Raw genomic sequence first — 17,116 nt, 5'->3', positions numbered from 1 at the left:
CGGGGCATCTGGTCTATGTAAAGGCTCACAGCCTCCAGCTGGGGAAAATGTTCAACTATTTTTCCTTTGATTATTTCCTCCCCTACTTTTGTATTTTCCCCTCTTCCTTCTTTCTGGGACTCTGCGACGTTAGACCTGGTTAGGCCCTCTATGTGTCTTGTCTTTCATTGCAGAGTAGGTGTACCTGTACTTTATGGAACAATTTCACAACCAGAGAGAGGCTATGGAACTTTTCCAGTTGGAAGACACAACAAATCCTAAGAATTCTTTTTTTCTTTTTTACTTTTTTTAATATTTATTCATTTTTGAGAGAGAGAGAGGGAGAGACAGAGCATGAACAGTGAGGGGCAGAGAGAGAGGGAGACACAGAATCTGAAGCAGGTTCCAGGCTCTTGACACGGGGCTCAAACTCATAAACCACGAGATCATGACCTGAGAGGAAGTTGGATGCTTAACCGACTGAGCCACCCAGCTGCCCGTGTAGGATTCTAAATAATCAAGTTATAGATTTTAAAAATTCCCAATCTATCAATCTATCAAGGGAGATGGGGGTAGGTAGTTAAATAAATTGTGAAAGTTTATGATTATAAGGACATTTCTTTTACAATTATTAATATAGCCTTAAGTAAAACTATGTCAAGGCTGAAAAATTAGAAACTCTACAATGCAGCTTGAAAAGAGCCTCCTGAGAGTTAAGAAACTAACATTTCAGGCCATCTCATTAACTAATAAATTCCAGGAAGTGAGGCAGGTTTTGTAACCATACTACACCTCAGTTTCTCCACCTCTAAAATAAAAGAGCAGTGTGGGCCACCTTAGGGAATGGTGTTGCACTCACCCATGGTCCAGAATGTACTGGTTGATCTCTGGACAAGTGTTTTCTGTGGCCCTCTCAAAGGCTAATCTGCCTGTTCTACGGGTGGGAAAGTGAGGCCAGACAGACAATCATGCACGTAAATGAAGGGCAGGAGGCAGGTTGGACTAGGTAACGTCTAAGGTCACAGTGAGCTTTAGATGCTCTGACTTGGGCTATAATACTCTCTCAGGTTTATGGGCCAGAAAAGGGCCAGTTGATGAAAAGACTGGCCTACTCCTTTTTTTTTTTCCTAAGTTTATTTATTTATTCTGAAAAAAAGAGAGACAGAGCGAACAAGTGAGCACAAGCCGGGGAGGGGCAGACAGAGAGGGAGAGAGAGGATCCCAAGCAGGCTCTGCACAGTCAACACAGAGCCTGACATGGGGCTCAAACTCATGAACCGTAAGATCATGGAGGCTGTCTTACTCCTCAAGAGGCTTACATACCACAAGTTATCCCAAAATGATGCATAACCCAGGGTTTTCATTTCACTTGGGACAGATTAAGCATTCCCACTCATCTTTCCAAGTTCCACCTAGCTCCCACTGCCCACAAAGAGAATCAGGTAGAAAAGGGAGAAGAGAAGGCTCCCTGCAACTCCTTGGAGACTGAAGTGACAAGAAAACGAATATTAAACTCACAACAGGAACCAAGCCCTTTTAGTCCCTCAACCACCTCTTTCAAGCCCCATTTCTGAGAATAGAAAATTCCAAGCCCAATTTGAGAGTCACTGTAAACTCCTCTCGGTGCCAGATGATTTTATCTGCACATTTATATTCAAAGTACAAACAACTTAAAATGTTTACACTAAGTAGTAATGGAAGTCATGTGTCAAAGACAATGGGAGGAAAAAGAGGAAAGCGTTCTTCACAACGAAAGCTTGAAGATATACAATATCCGTGGAAAATCTGGCTTATGAGTAAGAATGCGCTGTTTACCTATTCCATTTAATTACAGAGAACATGACTTTCTACCCTTTGCATACACAATGTCTCAAGTCTCGTGTTTTGGTTTTTTGCTTTGGTTTTGCTCTGTGATGCTGCCAGAAGCTTGGGAACGCTCACAGCTCCATGTACAGAGTCCCAGGGAACACAGCCACACACGTTCCTGTCCTTTGTGGTCCCCCTTTCCTTTAATCTCCCACTTTCAGGGAGAGGCAGTGAAAACCGCCATGCCCAAAGGAAGAGAGCAAAAACAGTCAAGACAGCCCTCCTCAGATGATCGCAAGGTCTCCAGCATGTCAACTCTCCTTGGAGAACACCATCAAGACCAAGAAAACTATGCAAGGCCACCAAGAGGCTCTTGGCATCTCTCTAGTGGGAGAGAGTCATCTGAAGCGTGCAGTGACAGCGCATCCTCCCCTTGTAACCAAGAGCGACTCAGGCACAACCACCCAGAAAAACTCTGTCGTGGAAACTGGGTCCTGGCTTCCCAGAGCCTCCAGCTACCTGCCTGCACAGAACCCACCCTAAGATTAAAGTTTACAGGGGTTACAAGGTATTATTCATAAAAAGGAGAGTAACAGCCACTGTTTCTGTGATGTAACATGTCTCAGATGGATAGCTCATCACGGTGAATCCATAACCCTCAGGTGAGGTCCAGCTCTGCTCTTCCTTATCTTCCCAGCTATGCTCACCTGGGTCATTCCCATGCATCTGCCTGTCAATTGTTCAGTGTCCTGGCTGAACACCCGACCTGTGCCATCCCTGCACCTGCCCTGTGTGGTTCTCTTCGGATTAATGACTACATGAAATATTCATCTGAGGCCTTTAGCCTTTTATATTTAAAAACAGAGAGAAGTTGACACTGCTCTATCTTTTCTTTTGCTTTTCCTGTCACTTAGGACAAGCGTTGTTCTTTCTTCCCTCAATAGTTCCACTTGCTCCTCTCAGCTGCAGAAAAGAGCCTCCTATCGCATTCTTTCACAAGCACACATTCTAATTTTCAAAGAAGCCGGCACTTCATCAGAGGCAATTAATTTTTATGCACTTGTTCTCAACTTGATTCCATATATGGACTGGCCAGGCCCAACAAAAATTCAGTTTTTCTATGTCTTCAAAACCCAAAACTAAAGGCTAGGAATGCCATGAGAAAGCAATAAATCTTGGAAAGAAAACAAAAAGCAAAAAGTAATTCACAGAGCTGAATTAAAACATGGACAGATTTGCTTTACATCAGTTTTTACCTTTATACTAAATTTTCACCTCCTCGATCCAGAGAACCAATTACAAATACAACTTCATTAAAGCTAAAAGAACCAACTGACAACATATTTTTAATTTTAAACTTTCTTTATTTTAATCTAGAATGTTTGACTGTTGATATATTTTGCATCTCACCCAGAAGTTCTGACAAAAAAAATATCGAGACATAAATTTATTTAAACTACATTTTATTGACTGAAGATCTGAACACATCTTACCTGTAAATATGTTTCCAAACCTTGTCGTCGTTGCTCCAAGACTTTTGGGACCCAGTTCCTAACATGTTTAGAAGGGATTTCTGGAGTTTTTATACATTTCTTAAGCTATAAAGATAGAAACAAACAAAAAAACAGAAAAATGTCTCAATTATAAAGACATTATTTGAGGGGGAAAGGCAGTAAAAGAAAATGAGCCATAGGGGGCGCCTGGGTGGCGCAGTCGGTTAAGCGTCCGACTTCAGCCAGGTCACGATCTCACGGTCCGTGAGTTCGAGCCCCGCGTCAGGCTCTGGGCGGATGGCTCAGAGCCTGGAGCCTGTTTCCGATTCTGTGTCTCCCTCTCTCTCTGCCCCTCCCCCGTTCATGCTCTGTCTCTCTCTGTCCCAAAAATAAATAAACGTTGAAAAAAAAAATTAAAAAAAAAAAAAAAAAAGAAAATGAGCCACAACTATCTCCAATAAAAAAGATACAAGAAAGTATAATTACAGTGAAATTTCGGTAACAAATTCTTTACTTGGCTTTCCTAAGTGTTTAGGTTTCGGGATAAGCGTTTTATGGTTTTGGTAGATTTTGCTATGCTTGTATATCACTGAGTATTTCAGACTGGATTACTTTTTTCCAAAAAATTTAAAGCTCAGTAAATGCATTATAATGGAGGTAAAGCCATTTATAATCTTTTTAAATTTATTTTTTAACGTTTATTCATTTTTGAGAAACAGCGAGCACAAGCAGGGGAATGGCAGAGAGAGGGGGAGACAGAACCTGAAGCAGGCTTCAGGGTCTCAGCTGTCAGCACAGAACCCGACGTGCGGCTTGAACTCACAACGCGAGATGGTGACCTGTGCTCAAGTCGGACACCCAACCGTCTGAGCCACCCAGGCACCCCTATAATTTTCTTTTTTTTTTTTAATTTTTTTTTCAATGTTTATTTATTTTTGGGACAGAGAGAGAGCATGAACGGGGGAGGGGCAGAGAGAGAGGGAGACACAGAATCGGAAACAGGCTCCAGGCTCCGAGCCATCAGCCCAGAGCCTGACGCGGGGCTCGAACTCACGGACCGCGAGATCGTGACCTGGCTGAAGTCGGACGCTTAACCAACTGTGCCACCCAGGCGCCCCTATAATTTTCAAAATCAATTAATATAATGAACTTTTGCTCAGAAGAAGTAAAATCTTTCTACATATTATTTCACATAAAACAGCAAAATAAAATGCAATGTTTCTAACTATCTGGCTGGAAATGACACGTAAACTAGACCAAACTACTTGGAGAGTTTCTCAAAAGGTCCACAATAGAATGAACTTAAGTTTTTTAAAACAGAGAGACTGATTCTTCCAATGCTCCTAAGATTTAGGTCCAAATTCTGTTCATGAAAAATCACGGTTCTCAGCTAAGCCTTTCTGGGCAGCAGTTTTAAGGGACAACATATATAAAGAAAAATTCTACTGGAACCTGAGTTAGCGCTGCCTGTGGGAGACTCATCCTATGACATCAACATCCTAACCTGTGAAGGTCACCTTACATGGCCAGGTACTTTGCACAGGGGTCTTAAAATGGAACAATTCTCCTCGACTATCCAGGTGGGCTCACTGAAATAATAAGATGCCCGATGAGAAGGAAGCAGGAGGCTCCGATTCAGAGAGAGCCTGGAGGATGCCACGTGGCTGGCTTCATTGACAGAGGGAGGGTGGAGAGCCCAGGGGACCTCGAGAAGCTAGAAGGAAAGGGAATGGACGTGCCCCTCCAGCCTGGGGATGCCTTGATTTTAGCCCAGGGAAACTCATTGTGGACTTCTGACCACAAGAAGAATAAGAAAATAAACATCTGTTGTCTTAAGCCCTCAGTTGGTGCTAACATGTGAGAGCAGCAATATGAAACCAACACACGGACTCAAATGGAATGAAGTTTAATGTTCTAATTAAAAATTTGGAAACCCTGCTGAGACTGTGTAGCGGGAAGCCAGACCTGGTGTTGGAAGTAAGAATATACAGATTAAAGGGGCACCTGGGTGGCTCACTTGGTTAGGCGTCTGACTCTTGATTTTGACTCAGTCATGATCTCACACTCTGTGACAGCGAGCCTTGCATCGGGCTCTGAGCTGACAGCGCGGAGGCTCCTTGGGATTCTCTGGCTCCCTCTCTCTCTCTGCTCCTTTCCAATTCTCATACACACTCTCGCCCTTGCTCTTTTGTTTTCTCTTGCTCGCTAAGATATAAATGAGTAAATAAACAATAAAAAAAGAAAAAAAAATGTGCAGATTATGACCTGCTGAGTAAGGGGCATACGTCCTGAACACCTGAGCTCCCACTTTGGGGAAATGGACCCTATGGGCTTGCTGTGAATGAAGGCAAGGTTTCACTACACCCACGGAGAGATAAGAGAGTCAGAAGACTTGTCAGAGACCCCAGAAGCAGGGGAGGGGTGGCAGGTCAGGAACAAGCAGGAGACAAGACAGCAGGGTGACAAGCACCTATCACTGATCACTTTCAGCTGGTCAGGACTGAGGTCACCAAATTTCCGAGGGCTTGACTCCAAATGGTTATTTTAAAAGGTGCCAGGAAAGCCAAGTGGGAATGTATGGAGGGAATCCTGAACTCAGGTCCTTACCTAAATGTCCGGACTCTGGGTGTGAGCAGGGTTATCATACTGTAAAATGCCTAGACAGCAGCCTAGGAAATCACAATTGTCTTTCAAAGTTTCAAAAACTCAGATAAACAAGTTTTTCTCCTCACACATTGCTCCTTTTTAAAAAAAATTTTTTTAATGTTTATTCGTTTTTGAGAGGGGGGGAGGGGCAGAGAGAGAGGAAGACACAGCATCCAAAGCAGGCTCCAGGTTCTGGGCTGTCAGCACAGAGCCTGTCATGGGGCTCGAACCCATCATCGAACTGTGAGATCATGACCTGAGCCAAAACTGACTCACCCAGGCACCCCCATATCATTTTAAATGGGAAGCTTAGTGAATGTCTTGAGCAAGGGCATGACTTAATATAAATTCACTTTAAGGAGGTCATGAGAGATTCCATAACCAGGCAGCACTATAATGGGGCTCTTTTTCCTGACAGAAACGCGAAGCACTCCTGGAGTGACAGCCGCTGTACTGTAACCAGAAGAGTGAAAGGCGCATGCTAAAATAAAGACGGTAAAGCAGAAAGACTAGAAGGAACTTGGAATATGGATACTGCGGAATTGCAACATCAACTTGGAGCGTCTGCTTTTAGTTTTGTTGCAACGTGAGAATCTTCTCGCACCTGTTTAAGAAACCTAATCAAGTTCCTAGTATATCCAATGAAAAATACTCCTGGCACAAAGGAATCCATTGTTTAGTTTTGGTGATTCTAAGTCTCAGATGCCCCCGAGACACTCACATAGAGATAAAATGTAGGCAGGGGGAAAGGAGTCTAGATCTAGGCGTCAGAATACTTTAAATACTTTAAGTGGTACTGAGAACCATGAAACTAGATGACGTGACAGTGGGGTGTTTCTCTGTTGGCACAGATGGGAAAAAACTGCTGTGATGGCAGAATCTGAAGACAGCTCCCAAGAAACCTGCCCCTTAGTGCATGTGTGCCTACATAATCCCCTCCCATGGAGTCATATGGGATCAGTGAATGTGGGCAGGACAGCCGTTCCTTTGATGAGGTTACCTTTTATGAGACCCAGTCCTAGCACACAGACTCATGGCTTTGCCATGTTCCAACCACATGACATAGATGCTGAGAGCTACCCTTGGCCAAAAAATCAGCAAAAAAAAAAAAAAAAAACGGGGGGGGGGGGGGCTCAGCCCCATGACAGCAATAAACCTACTTTCACCTAAAGAAGCTTGGAAGAGGGGCGCCTGGGTGGCGCAGTCAGTTAAGCGTCCGACTTCAGCCAGGTCACGATCTCGCGGTCCGTGAGTTCGAGCCCCGCGTCAGGCTCTGGGCTGATGGCTCAGAGCCTGGAGCCTGTTTCCGATTCTGTGTCTCCCTCTCTCTGACCCTCCCCCGTTCATGCTCTGTCTCTCTCTGTCCCAAAAATAAATAAACGTTGAAAAAAAAAATTTTAAAAGAAGCTTGGAAGAGGACCCTGAGCCCCAGATGGGACCATAGCCTTGGCCACACCTGGATGCCCACCTGGTGAGACCGTAAGCAAAGAACCCAGTACACCTGTGCCTGGACTCGAGCTCCAGAGAAACTCCCAAATGATACAGTTGTCTTGTTTTAAGCTGCTGAGTGAGTGGCAGTTCCTTACACTGCAATGGGACATGGCTACAATGGCAGAGATCTCTGATTCTGAGAGGCAGGGCAGAGAAGCAGGCAGGCACTGAGCAGGGGGTGAAACCGCACCTTCAGACAAGAAAGGGTTCCAAGAAGCGGGCACAGTCTGACAGTGGGTAAGGAGGGAGTAGGAAGGGATAGAGCAGAGCCTCCATTTTCAAGGAATTCTACCAAGAAAGGAGAGTAATGCAGGCAACATGGGAGGGAAGCAGGGAGGCAAAGGTGAGTTTTATCATGTTAAATGGGAAACACTAGCACATGTTCATTTATTTATGAGACTGATCCAATACTGAGGAGCAAGGGAGAGAGAGAGAAACCATTTATGATTGTATGGGAATAAATATATATCTCATCTCTACACCATTTGAGGTATTTCTCAAACAGAGATAAAGCCAAAAATGCTCAAGTATTCTGTGGTAATAAATTTATTCGGTTACAATTTAAACCTCAGGAAACTTCCTTTAAAACTGTTGAATCGTGGGGCGCCTGGGTGGCTCAGTCGGTGAAGCATCCGACTTCAACTCAGGTCATGATCTCGCAGCTTGTGAGTTTGAGCCCCACGTCAGGCTTGGAACCTGCTTCAGATTCTGTGTCTCCCTCTCTCTCTGCCTTTTCCCTTCTTCAGATTCTGTGTCTCCCTCTCTCTCTGCCCTTTCCCTGCTCACTCTCAAGAATAAACATTAAAAAAAAACTGTTGAATCGTGACATTTCTTACATTGTAAAATAGAAAATCAACTCCATTATCTGTCTCTCCTTTTTTTTTTTTTTAAATCTTGAAGATAGAGTACTGAAAACACTTTTCCTTTTTATTTACGTCAGGAGTATGGAGGAGGCCGATCATCATAGTTGCGGGGATCTGTGACAGCGTTTGTAGGTGAGTAATGAATTGCTTTAGATGAGGAGAGACAAACCCAAGACAATATGTTTCCAGCAGGGCTCAGCTGCTCACAAGATAAATACTCCTCTGCCACTCCATGGGATGATTAACTGTTCTGGCCATGCTGCGTCCGGCCACACGGCCTTTCTGATCCACACGGATAGCCACCAGATTCCGTGATACTGAAGGCACAATCCCCTCTGCCTGGAGTCATCTTTTTATTTTTTTTTTTAATTTTTAAAAGGTTTTTGTAAGTAATCTCTATGCCCAACGTGGGGCTCGAACTCACGACCCCAAGATCAAGAGTCGCACGCTCCAGCGAGTGAGCCAGCCAGGCACCCCTCCCTTTCCTCTTTATACCATCCAAAGAGTTTACTCAGACTTTCCTCCACACAGATGTCCCACATATTCACTGGTGATAGTGCCAATCTTCCAGAGAAAGGAACACAGATACTTTCCCAAGCACCTAAACAAAGAGCTGGGTATGTGACAAAAAGGTTAAGGAAAGAAGTGAGGAGCCTTTGGGGTAAAATTCAACCTTTCCCTCCACCTCGGTACCCGTCCGTCCTCAGGGTTCCCTCTAGAAGCACTACACGAGGCGCTTTATTCCTGGTGTGACCCCATATGGCAGCTTCGGGTTCTTTTGAAACGTGTACTTCATTAATTTAAATATAAGAATGTACTATTTTATTCAAGCCCAAAGTAGGCAATAACAAGAATGAGGACAGTTAATTTCGTAACAAACCAGCACCGTATTTCCCTGAAACCTCTGGGCGGGAACGGAAAGTGAACAGCTGAGAAGGCATGTAAAATCTGCTCCCCAGTTGGCCATGCAGGGCAGGACTTTCTCCGCATGCCCGTGACCGTGGGCCTGGGGAGGCAGAGCTGTTCTCAAGGACCACCATTTAAAGTGGTAACTTGCTTGTCTACAGGAGATGCAGGCAGGTGCCACTGGGGCACAGGGGAAACTCATACAAGCCTAAGGCTCTTCCCATCACCGCCGGGCCTCAACAGTAGGGAGGAATCCCCATAACTTTTTTTTTTTTTTTTTAAAGATACGAGGCTAAGAGTGAACAGAGAGGAACAAAGTGGGGGCCCGCTTGGGTTGCAGTGTGGTGTGCCTGCCGGTCCCATCTGGGACTACACAGCTACAAACGAATTACTCGTGTAACCTGGGATTAAAATTACAGGGAACTCAACTCCCACAATCAAAATGAGTTTTTTAGCCAAAACATTCCTCCAGTTAATTCATAAATATGCAGAATGTCCTCCAAACATCCCATTTGCCGACTACTTATTTAATGCCTAATACGTGCCCAACACTAATAGGCAGGGAGGAAGATATGAAAGATAAGATACGGTCCCGACATGTATAAAACCCCCAAAAAAGTGTCTTCTAGTTAGACAAGACTTAGAGACAAGTAAATTTTAATGATCTCTTACATGCTTTAAATTTAAGCAGAAACGTCTACTCTAAAGGAAGACGAGGAGGTGCCTGGCTGGCTCAGTCAGTACAGTATGTGACTCTCGATCTTGGGGTCATGAGTTTGAGCCCCACATTGGGCATAGAGATTACTTTAAAATAAAATAAAATAGGGGCGCCTGGGTGGCGCAGTCGGTTAAGCGTCCGACTTCAGCCAGGTCACGATCTCGCGGTCCGTGAGTTCGAGCCCCGCGTCGGGCTCTGGGCTGATGGCTCAGAGCCTGGAGCCTGTTTCCGATTCTGTGTCTCCCTCTCTCTCTGCCCCTCGCCCGTTCATGCTCTGTCTCTCTCTGTCCCAAAAATAAATAAACGTTGGAAAAAAATAATAATAAATAAAATAAAATAAAATAAAATAAAATAAAATAAAATAAAATAAAATAAAGGAACAGCAATTCCAAGAACAAAGACCTGAGGGAATAAAAGAAACTCCCAGGAAAGAAGGAGAACGTGAAGTATTTCAGTTTGGTTTGAACAGATCAGAGCACAGAGGGAAGGCCATTCAGCACGGCAAAGACAGACAGCGATCTTCTTACACGAGGGTGAGTGGGGAGACTAATTGGCTGCCACCGCTGTTTTCTCATGAGAAAGTGAGAAATAAGGTCAACTAGAAAAGGAGTTTGTGGCTGACAGACTAACGGTTCCCTCCTGCAAAAGATGTCCATGTCCTGACCCTTAGAACTTAAGACTGGGTCCCCTTACCTGGCCAAAGAATGGGCTTAAGTCAAGCATCTTGAGCTGGAGACATTATCCTGGGGTATGCAGGTACGGCCAATGGAATCTCAAAGGAGAGGCGGAAGTGTCATCATCAGAGAGGGTAGAGGCAGAGATAGCAGAGGTGATGATAGAAACAGAACCTGCAGTGACCGACCATACTGCTGGCTTTGGAGATGGGAGAGGCCACAAGCCACAGACTCTGAGCAGCTTCTGTAAGTGAGAAAAGGCGGGGAAATGATTCTCTCCCAGAGCCTCCCAGGGGGAACGCGGCCCTGCCGATGCATAATAAATGCGTGTTGCTTTAAGCCACTACGTTTGTGATGACTAATCCTACCAGTAATTGGAAACTAATAGAGAGTTGAAGATAAGTGGTCGTGAGGGTCAATGTCCATGATACGGTTGACAACACCGACCCATTTCAATGCGTTTGCGCCACAGAATGATGAAAATGGTGCTTTAGGGAAACTGATCTGTAGCAGAGAAAGAATCAGAAGACAAGGATCAGAAATTGCTAAAGCAATACTTAGACAATTAGTAAGACTCTGGCTTGGGAGGGCAAAAGAGAAGAGGAAAATTAAATGGTGCACATGATAGAAATTTGGAAGACTGAATCAACGGGACTTGGTGACGCTCTGAACACAGGAGGTAAGAGAAACACAGGTAAGACCCCTGAGGTTTCAAACCTTGTGGCTTCAGTGCACCTGATAGGCAGAGGGTGGGTGAGGAGGGTTGTCTAAGAGATGCCTCTAAAAATATAACCACACAATAGGAACTGTCAAACTTCAAGAGGCACTGAGATCACCTGGGATCCTGATTTAAAGGGCAGATAACTGGGGTGCCTGGGTGGCTCAGTCAGTTGAGCATCTGACTCTTGATTTTGGCTAGAGCCATGATCTCACGGTTCGTGAGCCCCACATGGGGCTCTGCACTGACAGCGGGGAGTCTGCTTGGGATTCTTTCTCTGCCTCTCTCTCTGCCCCTCCCTGACTCATGCTCTATCTGTCAAAATAAACAAACATTTTTAAAAAACAAATAAATAAAAATAAAGGACGCATTACGGGGCTCCATCACGGAGATTCTAACTCAGCATGTCCCGGTAGTACACAGAATCTTCACGTCATTCAATACTGTTCTGTTACAGATGGTCCAAGGTGCACACTATGAAAAATACCAATCTGGAAAAGCTAAGAGAAAATGGAAGCAGATACTCATCACCACTCTGGAAGAAATGACTACTATTCAGAATCTGAGAGAGTGAAAAGTGACATAACAGATAACATACACATTTAAAGCTTTTGTAAATTAAAATAAATATCAGGGCCAAAAGGTCCTGTGTGAAAAGTACTTTCAGCAAATGGCTAAAATTTTATTAGCAGGCCACACAAACTAACGGGAAAAAATAAATCAGACTCTAGTAGATAGACCAGTCAAAAAAAAGGGAATACAACTTCTTTTTTTATTTTTATGTCTCTTTTTTTTTGTTTTGAGAGAGAGAGACAGAGCACAAGCAGGAGAGGGGCAGAGAGAGGGAGACACAGAATCTAAAGCAGGTTCCAGGCTCTGAGCTGTCCGCACAGAGCCCGATGCGGGGCTCGAACCTAAGAATGGTGAGATCATGATCTGAGCTGAAGTCGGATGTTTAACCCCATTGAGCCACCCAGGCACCCAGGGAATACAACTTCTAAACAAACTTAAGACACACCAATGAAAACAGCAACAAGGCAACATACATTGTTTGCTAAAGTAAATAAATATAATTTTGGGGGGTAATATTCAAACACAATGAGATTTTGTGGTACTTTCCAACGTGCTGGCTGCATTTTAAATCTGCTATAACCATTCTGAAAAGAAATTTGGTAGGATATATGCAAATCCTTGGACAGAGAAAGCTTCTTTTTGCAATCTAGCATAAGGAAACCACCCTGAATATGGAAAATATTATATCTAATGAAAGCCATCAATAATTGGAAGTTTACCATATGATGCACACACAATGTCATTTAGTTTGTAAAATAATCCTATGACGTTAGTACTGTAATTATTCCCATTCTCCAAATGGGGAACGTGAGACACAGAAAGATCTTGTAACTTGCTCCATGAACTTGACAGCCGGGAAGAGGTAAAGGCAGACTCAGGAAAATTCTGCTTCCAGAGCCTACACACTTAACTTTGACACCGTAATTACCACCATGCAGGAACATGGTTAGCCCAGCAGCATTTGCTTTACTAAAGAATTCAAGAAGAGAGAGGCATGTGGCTGGCTCAGTTGGAGTAATCGACTTGATCTTAGGGTTGTGATTTTAAGCCACACGTTGGGTAGGGAGAATGCTTAAAAATAAAATCTTGGGGCGCCTGGGTGGCGCAGCCGGTTAAGCATCCGACTTCAGCCAGGTCACGATCTCGCGGTCCGCGAGTTCGAGCCCCGCGTGGGGCTCTGGGCTGATGGCTCAGAGCCTGGAGCCTGTTTCCGATTCTGTGTCTCCCTCTCTCTCTGCCCCTCCCCCGTTCATGCTCTGTCTCTCTCTGTCCCAAAAATAAATAAACATTGAAAAAAAAATTAAAAAAAATAAAATCTTAAAAAACAAACAAACAAAAACTTCAAGAAAAGAAGGAAAACAGCCATTATGGTAGCAGAGTAGAAATATGTGTGGGTAACAATGGGTTATTTACCCTGTCCCCAAACCTCCTGCAAGGTTTAGCTTTATGGTGTGAAAAAAATGAAAAAACAAAAAACACCTTTTGAATGTTCCCCAGAAATAGAAAGAAATCCTGAGAAAAGTGTAAACGAATGGGATAATGTTTTTGTACAGGGGCGCCTGGGTAGCTCAGGTGGTTAAGTGTCTGACTCTTGATTTCAGCCCATGCTTCAGGTCACGATCTCCATGGTTCATAACTTCGAGCCCTGCACTGGGCTATGTGCTGACAGTAACGGAGCCTGCTTCAGATTCTGGGTCTCCCTCTCTCTCTCTCTCTCTCTCTGCCCCTTCCCTGCTCTCTCTCAAAATAAATAAACATTAAAAATTAAAAAAAAAATAAAATTATAAAAAAAACAATTATTAAAGTTTGGGAGAAGTGATAATCATTAACAACTTTCTTTAGACAACCAGATGAACTGTGAAATGGGAACAGTCTCACCTTCTGCCTCAAAATTAGCCTGACAATAAGCCAGGAAGCATTTTTGTCTGAGGCACACAGAAGAGCTATGCCCCTGTTATTCTAAAGATGCAAAGCACCTGTTAATAGCTCATTTATCATTTTAGAATTAACTTGGGGACACTGGCCAAACACTTTTAACAAGTGAGAAGGAAAAGTAAAATTCCGGAAAAACCAGGACACTAGCAGCACAGCAAATTGCACACAGCGCAGAAATAGTTGAGGATTGCAAGAAAACTACATAATAGACTTGACTGAATTTATTTTTTTTAATTTTTTTTTTTTCAACGTTTATTTATTTTTGGGACAGAGAGAGACAGAGCATGAACGGGGGAGGGGCAGAGAGAGAGGAAGACACAGAATCGGAAACAGGCTCCAGGCTCTAAGCCATCAGCCCAGAGCCTGACGCGGGGCTTGAACTCACGGACCGCGAGATCGTGACCTGGCTGAAGTCGGACGCTTAACCGACTGCGCCACCCAGGCGCCCCTAGACTTGACTGAATTTAAAAGGAAAATATTTTCGATAAAAATGTAACAGCCAAGGCGCGCTGGGCTGGCTCAGTCAGTGGGGCGTGTGACTCAACGATCTCAGGGCTGTGAGTTCGAGCTCCGTGCAGGGTGTACAGATCGCTTAAAAATAAAATCTTAAAAAGAAACAGCACTCGGAACACATCACAGAATTCAAATACGGAAACTGGGGTATCAAAATGTAATAAAAAAAGGTCAAGTTGTACCACAGGCAGCAGCGATCAGTAGAGCTTGTGGATTCTGAGTAAATTTTTGGCTGATTTCAATCCTTAACACAGTTGTACACTCAAGATGACAGATTTCTGTTTTTTGCACACACTACTACCATGATCTGTCCTTAACTAGCTTCTATGGTAACCGTTTAGCCAAGTCTAATACGATCGCAATGGGGCAAGTAAATCCGTAACTAAAACTCTGCCTCACAAAGCCATTTTTATCTCTATGTACCAGCCAGGATGTTTTAAACACACAAAATTGAGACGTTTGAGAATTTTTACTCTCTCAACTCTGGTAGGCCTGATTATATGATTGTAAGAATAGCTAATCTTCTTAACCGAAATGCAGAAATTGAGACAAGAATCCCAGAAAACCCAGGAATTTTTTTCTGAGTCTGAGTATCTAAGAACTGCCTATAATCGCTGGGGAGAAAATAAAATCCTGTTCGAGAAGAGCACAGGGGGAGCGACCCTGCAGTGGTTAGAAGCACGGCAGGCTCTCGCTCGGGGCGGGCCTAATTGGCAGTCACCCAGCTGTGCCTGGTGTGGAGCTGCTCCTGGAATATCTGCTGGGGACAGCTGGGTTGTGTCGAGGTCATGGTGAGCTAGGAGGTTAGGAAGGCAGCCTGCATGTGACAGGCGCCCTAGTCCGTACCCTGGGCATCAGAGGCTGAGCAGGGGGCTGAGATCTGGTTTTAATCTTAGCGTCAGAATTTATTGCAGGAGGTGCCCAGCAGAAATCTCCCTGGGATCTGCTTCCGTGAAAAACAAGCAAACAAAAACAGAAGCCCTCGCGAAGGCACGGAGACCCAGACTCCAGGTTTGTTCCTCTCTCAGACTCCTAGGTTGGAGCTTTCCTAAAAGCTAACAGCAACGTCTGGTTTAAATCTGTACCCACCTGCGTTCTTTCTTTTGGAAGTGAATCTGGATTTAACAAAATTTTAATTGAGGAATGACTTTTATGTTATCCCCTGCCATCCTAAGAGAAAAGTGTACAGAGGGAAACAGTTTCACTGATTTTTCAATAATATCCTGGTAAAGTTTATACTGAATACTCCATTCTCTTGACTTTAAAAAAAGAAAAGTGGGGGAATTCACTTTAAAAAAAATAACTAAAGAACTTTTAATATAGAGTAAGCACACTGTCACATGATTTATGTACTGATAATTTCCAGAACATTTAAGAGGTCTTTAATAACATTAAAAGAATAGACTCTCTTTCTTAACATATTCACTTAGTATCTTCCCATCTAACTTCTTAGCTAATAAAGTAACAGAAGTGAAGAAAATGAATTATGGCATACATTTACGTGCGTGCATATTCATGCATGTGTTTATATACTCATATATACACATATATACATGTATATACATATATATATATACACACTACATATATATATATATATATACACACACATATATATTAAGGTAATCTCAGCACCCCAAAAATAATTTCTAGCCTGCAAAACATTAAATTTTGTCAGAAAATAAAAAGTATTCACTCTTCTATTCTTTACCATTTCTCCCCAAACTCAGCCATTCCTTTTGAATTCTTGTTTCTTTTATCTCAGACTTTTAATGAAATGAATCCAAGAACTCGAACGCCAATCTTACAAAGTGGCCTTTACAATTCAAAAGGATCGTGCATGTTCTCCTTTTACATTTTCCCCAAATGCTCCTGGACACATGTGACATGCATATTACTTTTCCAGATACCTGTAAGTTGATTTTAATACATTTCTCCCTGTAAAGTCATCATTTGCTTCTTTCTTTCCTTTTTGTAAAGCACATTAAGTGTATTTCATGGATGAAATAAGGCCTCAGTCTTATTCTTTGTGAACCCATAACACCCAAAGAGCTTACACCCTCACATCTATTTATGTAAAAGACCTTAACAGAAAACCCACCTACTCAAAAAGCACACCTTTAAGGGACTGAATAATTTATTTTAAAAGAAAACCTCAGTCATGATAAAAGAAACTGTATTGTTCCAGGAACTGTTAATGCTCTCAGAAAACACAGCAATATTTATGCTCACAGAAAATGCTGAGCACTGTTAATGCTCACAGAAAACACAGTCTTAACCTTACAGCATCTAACATACAAGGAAAAGGGAAAAAAAGTTACCTTTTTGTGCAAGGCATGAAATTCGCTGTACCTTTTTTCAACAAAATGTTTTCTTCCATTCATTAGTACTTCTATCTTAAACACCTAAAGAAAAGAAATTTAAAAAAAGATTAATTCCACCAGTTCAAACCCCTCAGTTGTCTGATGTGGTAAGTTTGTGACCATGATATATTTCATCCCTTTAATTACAGTAGCTGAGCCCCCAAAACCCAGAAGGCTCAGGAGACCCTGGTCCAACAGCACTGATTAATGAGCATTCCAGCCAAATGCTTTAGTTAGTACCAAGTGAGGTCTCCCTGTAACGTGTCTAAAAACAACAGAAACTTAAATGCATTCGGATGCTCCTTAAACTTTTTAAGTCAGAGCACATTCCTCCCTTAAAATTATTTCACCAATGAGTATGATGGAATTGAAACAAATCGTCTGACAACAGCGAGAGTCTGGCAGACACAGCAGGCTGGAGCATTCCATTACGGGTGG

General features: G+C 43.2%; 1 protein-coding gene across 2 annotated transcripts in view; it reads right to left on the bottom strand.

Moving 5' to 3' along the window:
* SNX24 (sorting nexin 24) overlaps positions 1-16,739 on the bottom strand; it is a 72,159-nt gene extending 55,420 nt beyond the window's left edge. Inside the window, exons 1-3 of one of the 2 annotated variants that reach the window (XM_040444335.1) lie at positions 16,637-16,721; positions 10,596-10,820; positions 3,279-3,383 (exon numbers count right to left, since the gene is read on the bottom strand). In XM_040444335.1, coding sequence (XP_040300269.1) covers positions 3,279-3,383; positions 10,596-10,625 — 135 coding nt within the window. In that variant the 5' untranslated portion in view covers positions 10,626-10,820; positions 16,637-16,721. Of the gene's footprint in view, positions 1-3,278; positions 3,384-10,595; positions 10,821-16,636 lie in introns of both variants that reach the window. The other variant, XM_040444334.1, reaches the window with a different exon arrangement.
* Between the last annotated feature and the right edge of the window lie 377 nt (positions 16,740-17,116).

Source organism: Herpailurus yagouaroundi, unplaced genomic scaffold (genome assembly GCF_014898765.1).
Source record: "Herpailurus yagouaroundi ecotype Mexico unplaced genomic scaffold, PumYag 192, whole genome shotgun sequence".
Taxonomy (NCBI): Eukaryota; Metazoa; Chordata; class Mammalia; order Carnivora; family Felidae; genus Herpailurus; species Herpailurus yagouaroundi.
The sequence above is the reverse complement of the archived record's forward strand: the minus strand, read 5'-3'. Positions and strand labels throughout refer to the sequence as shown.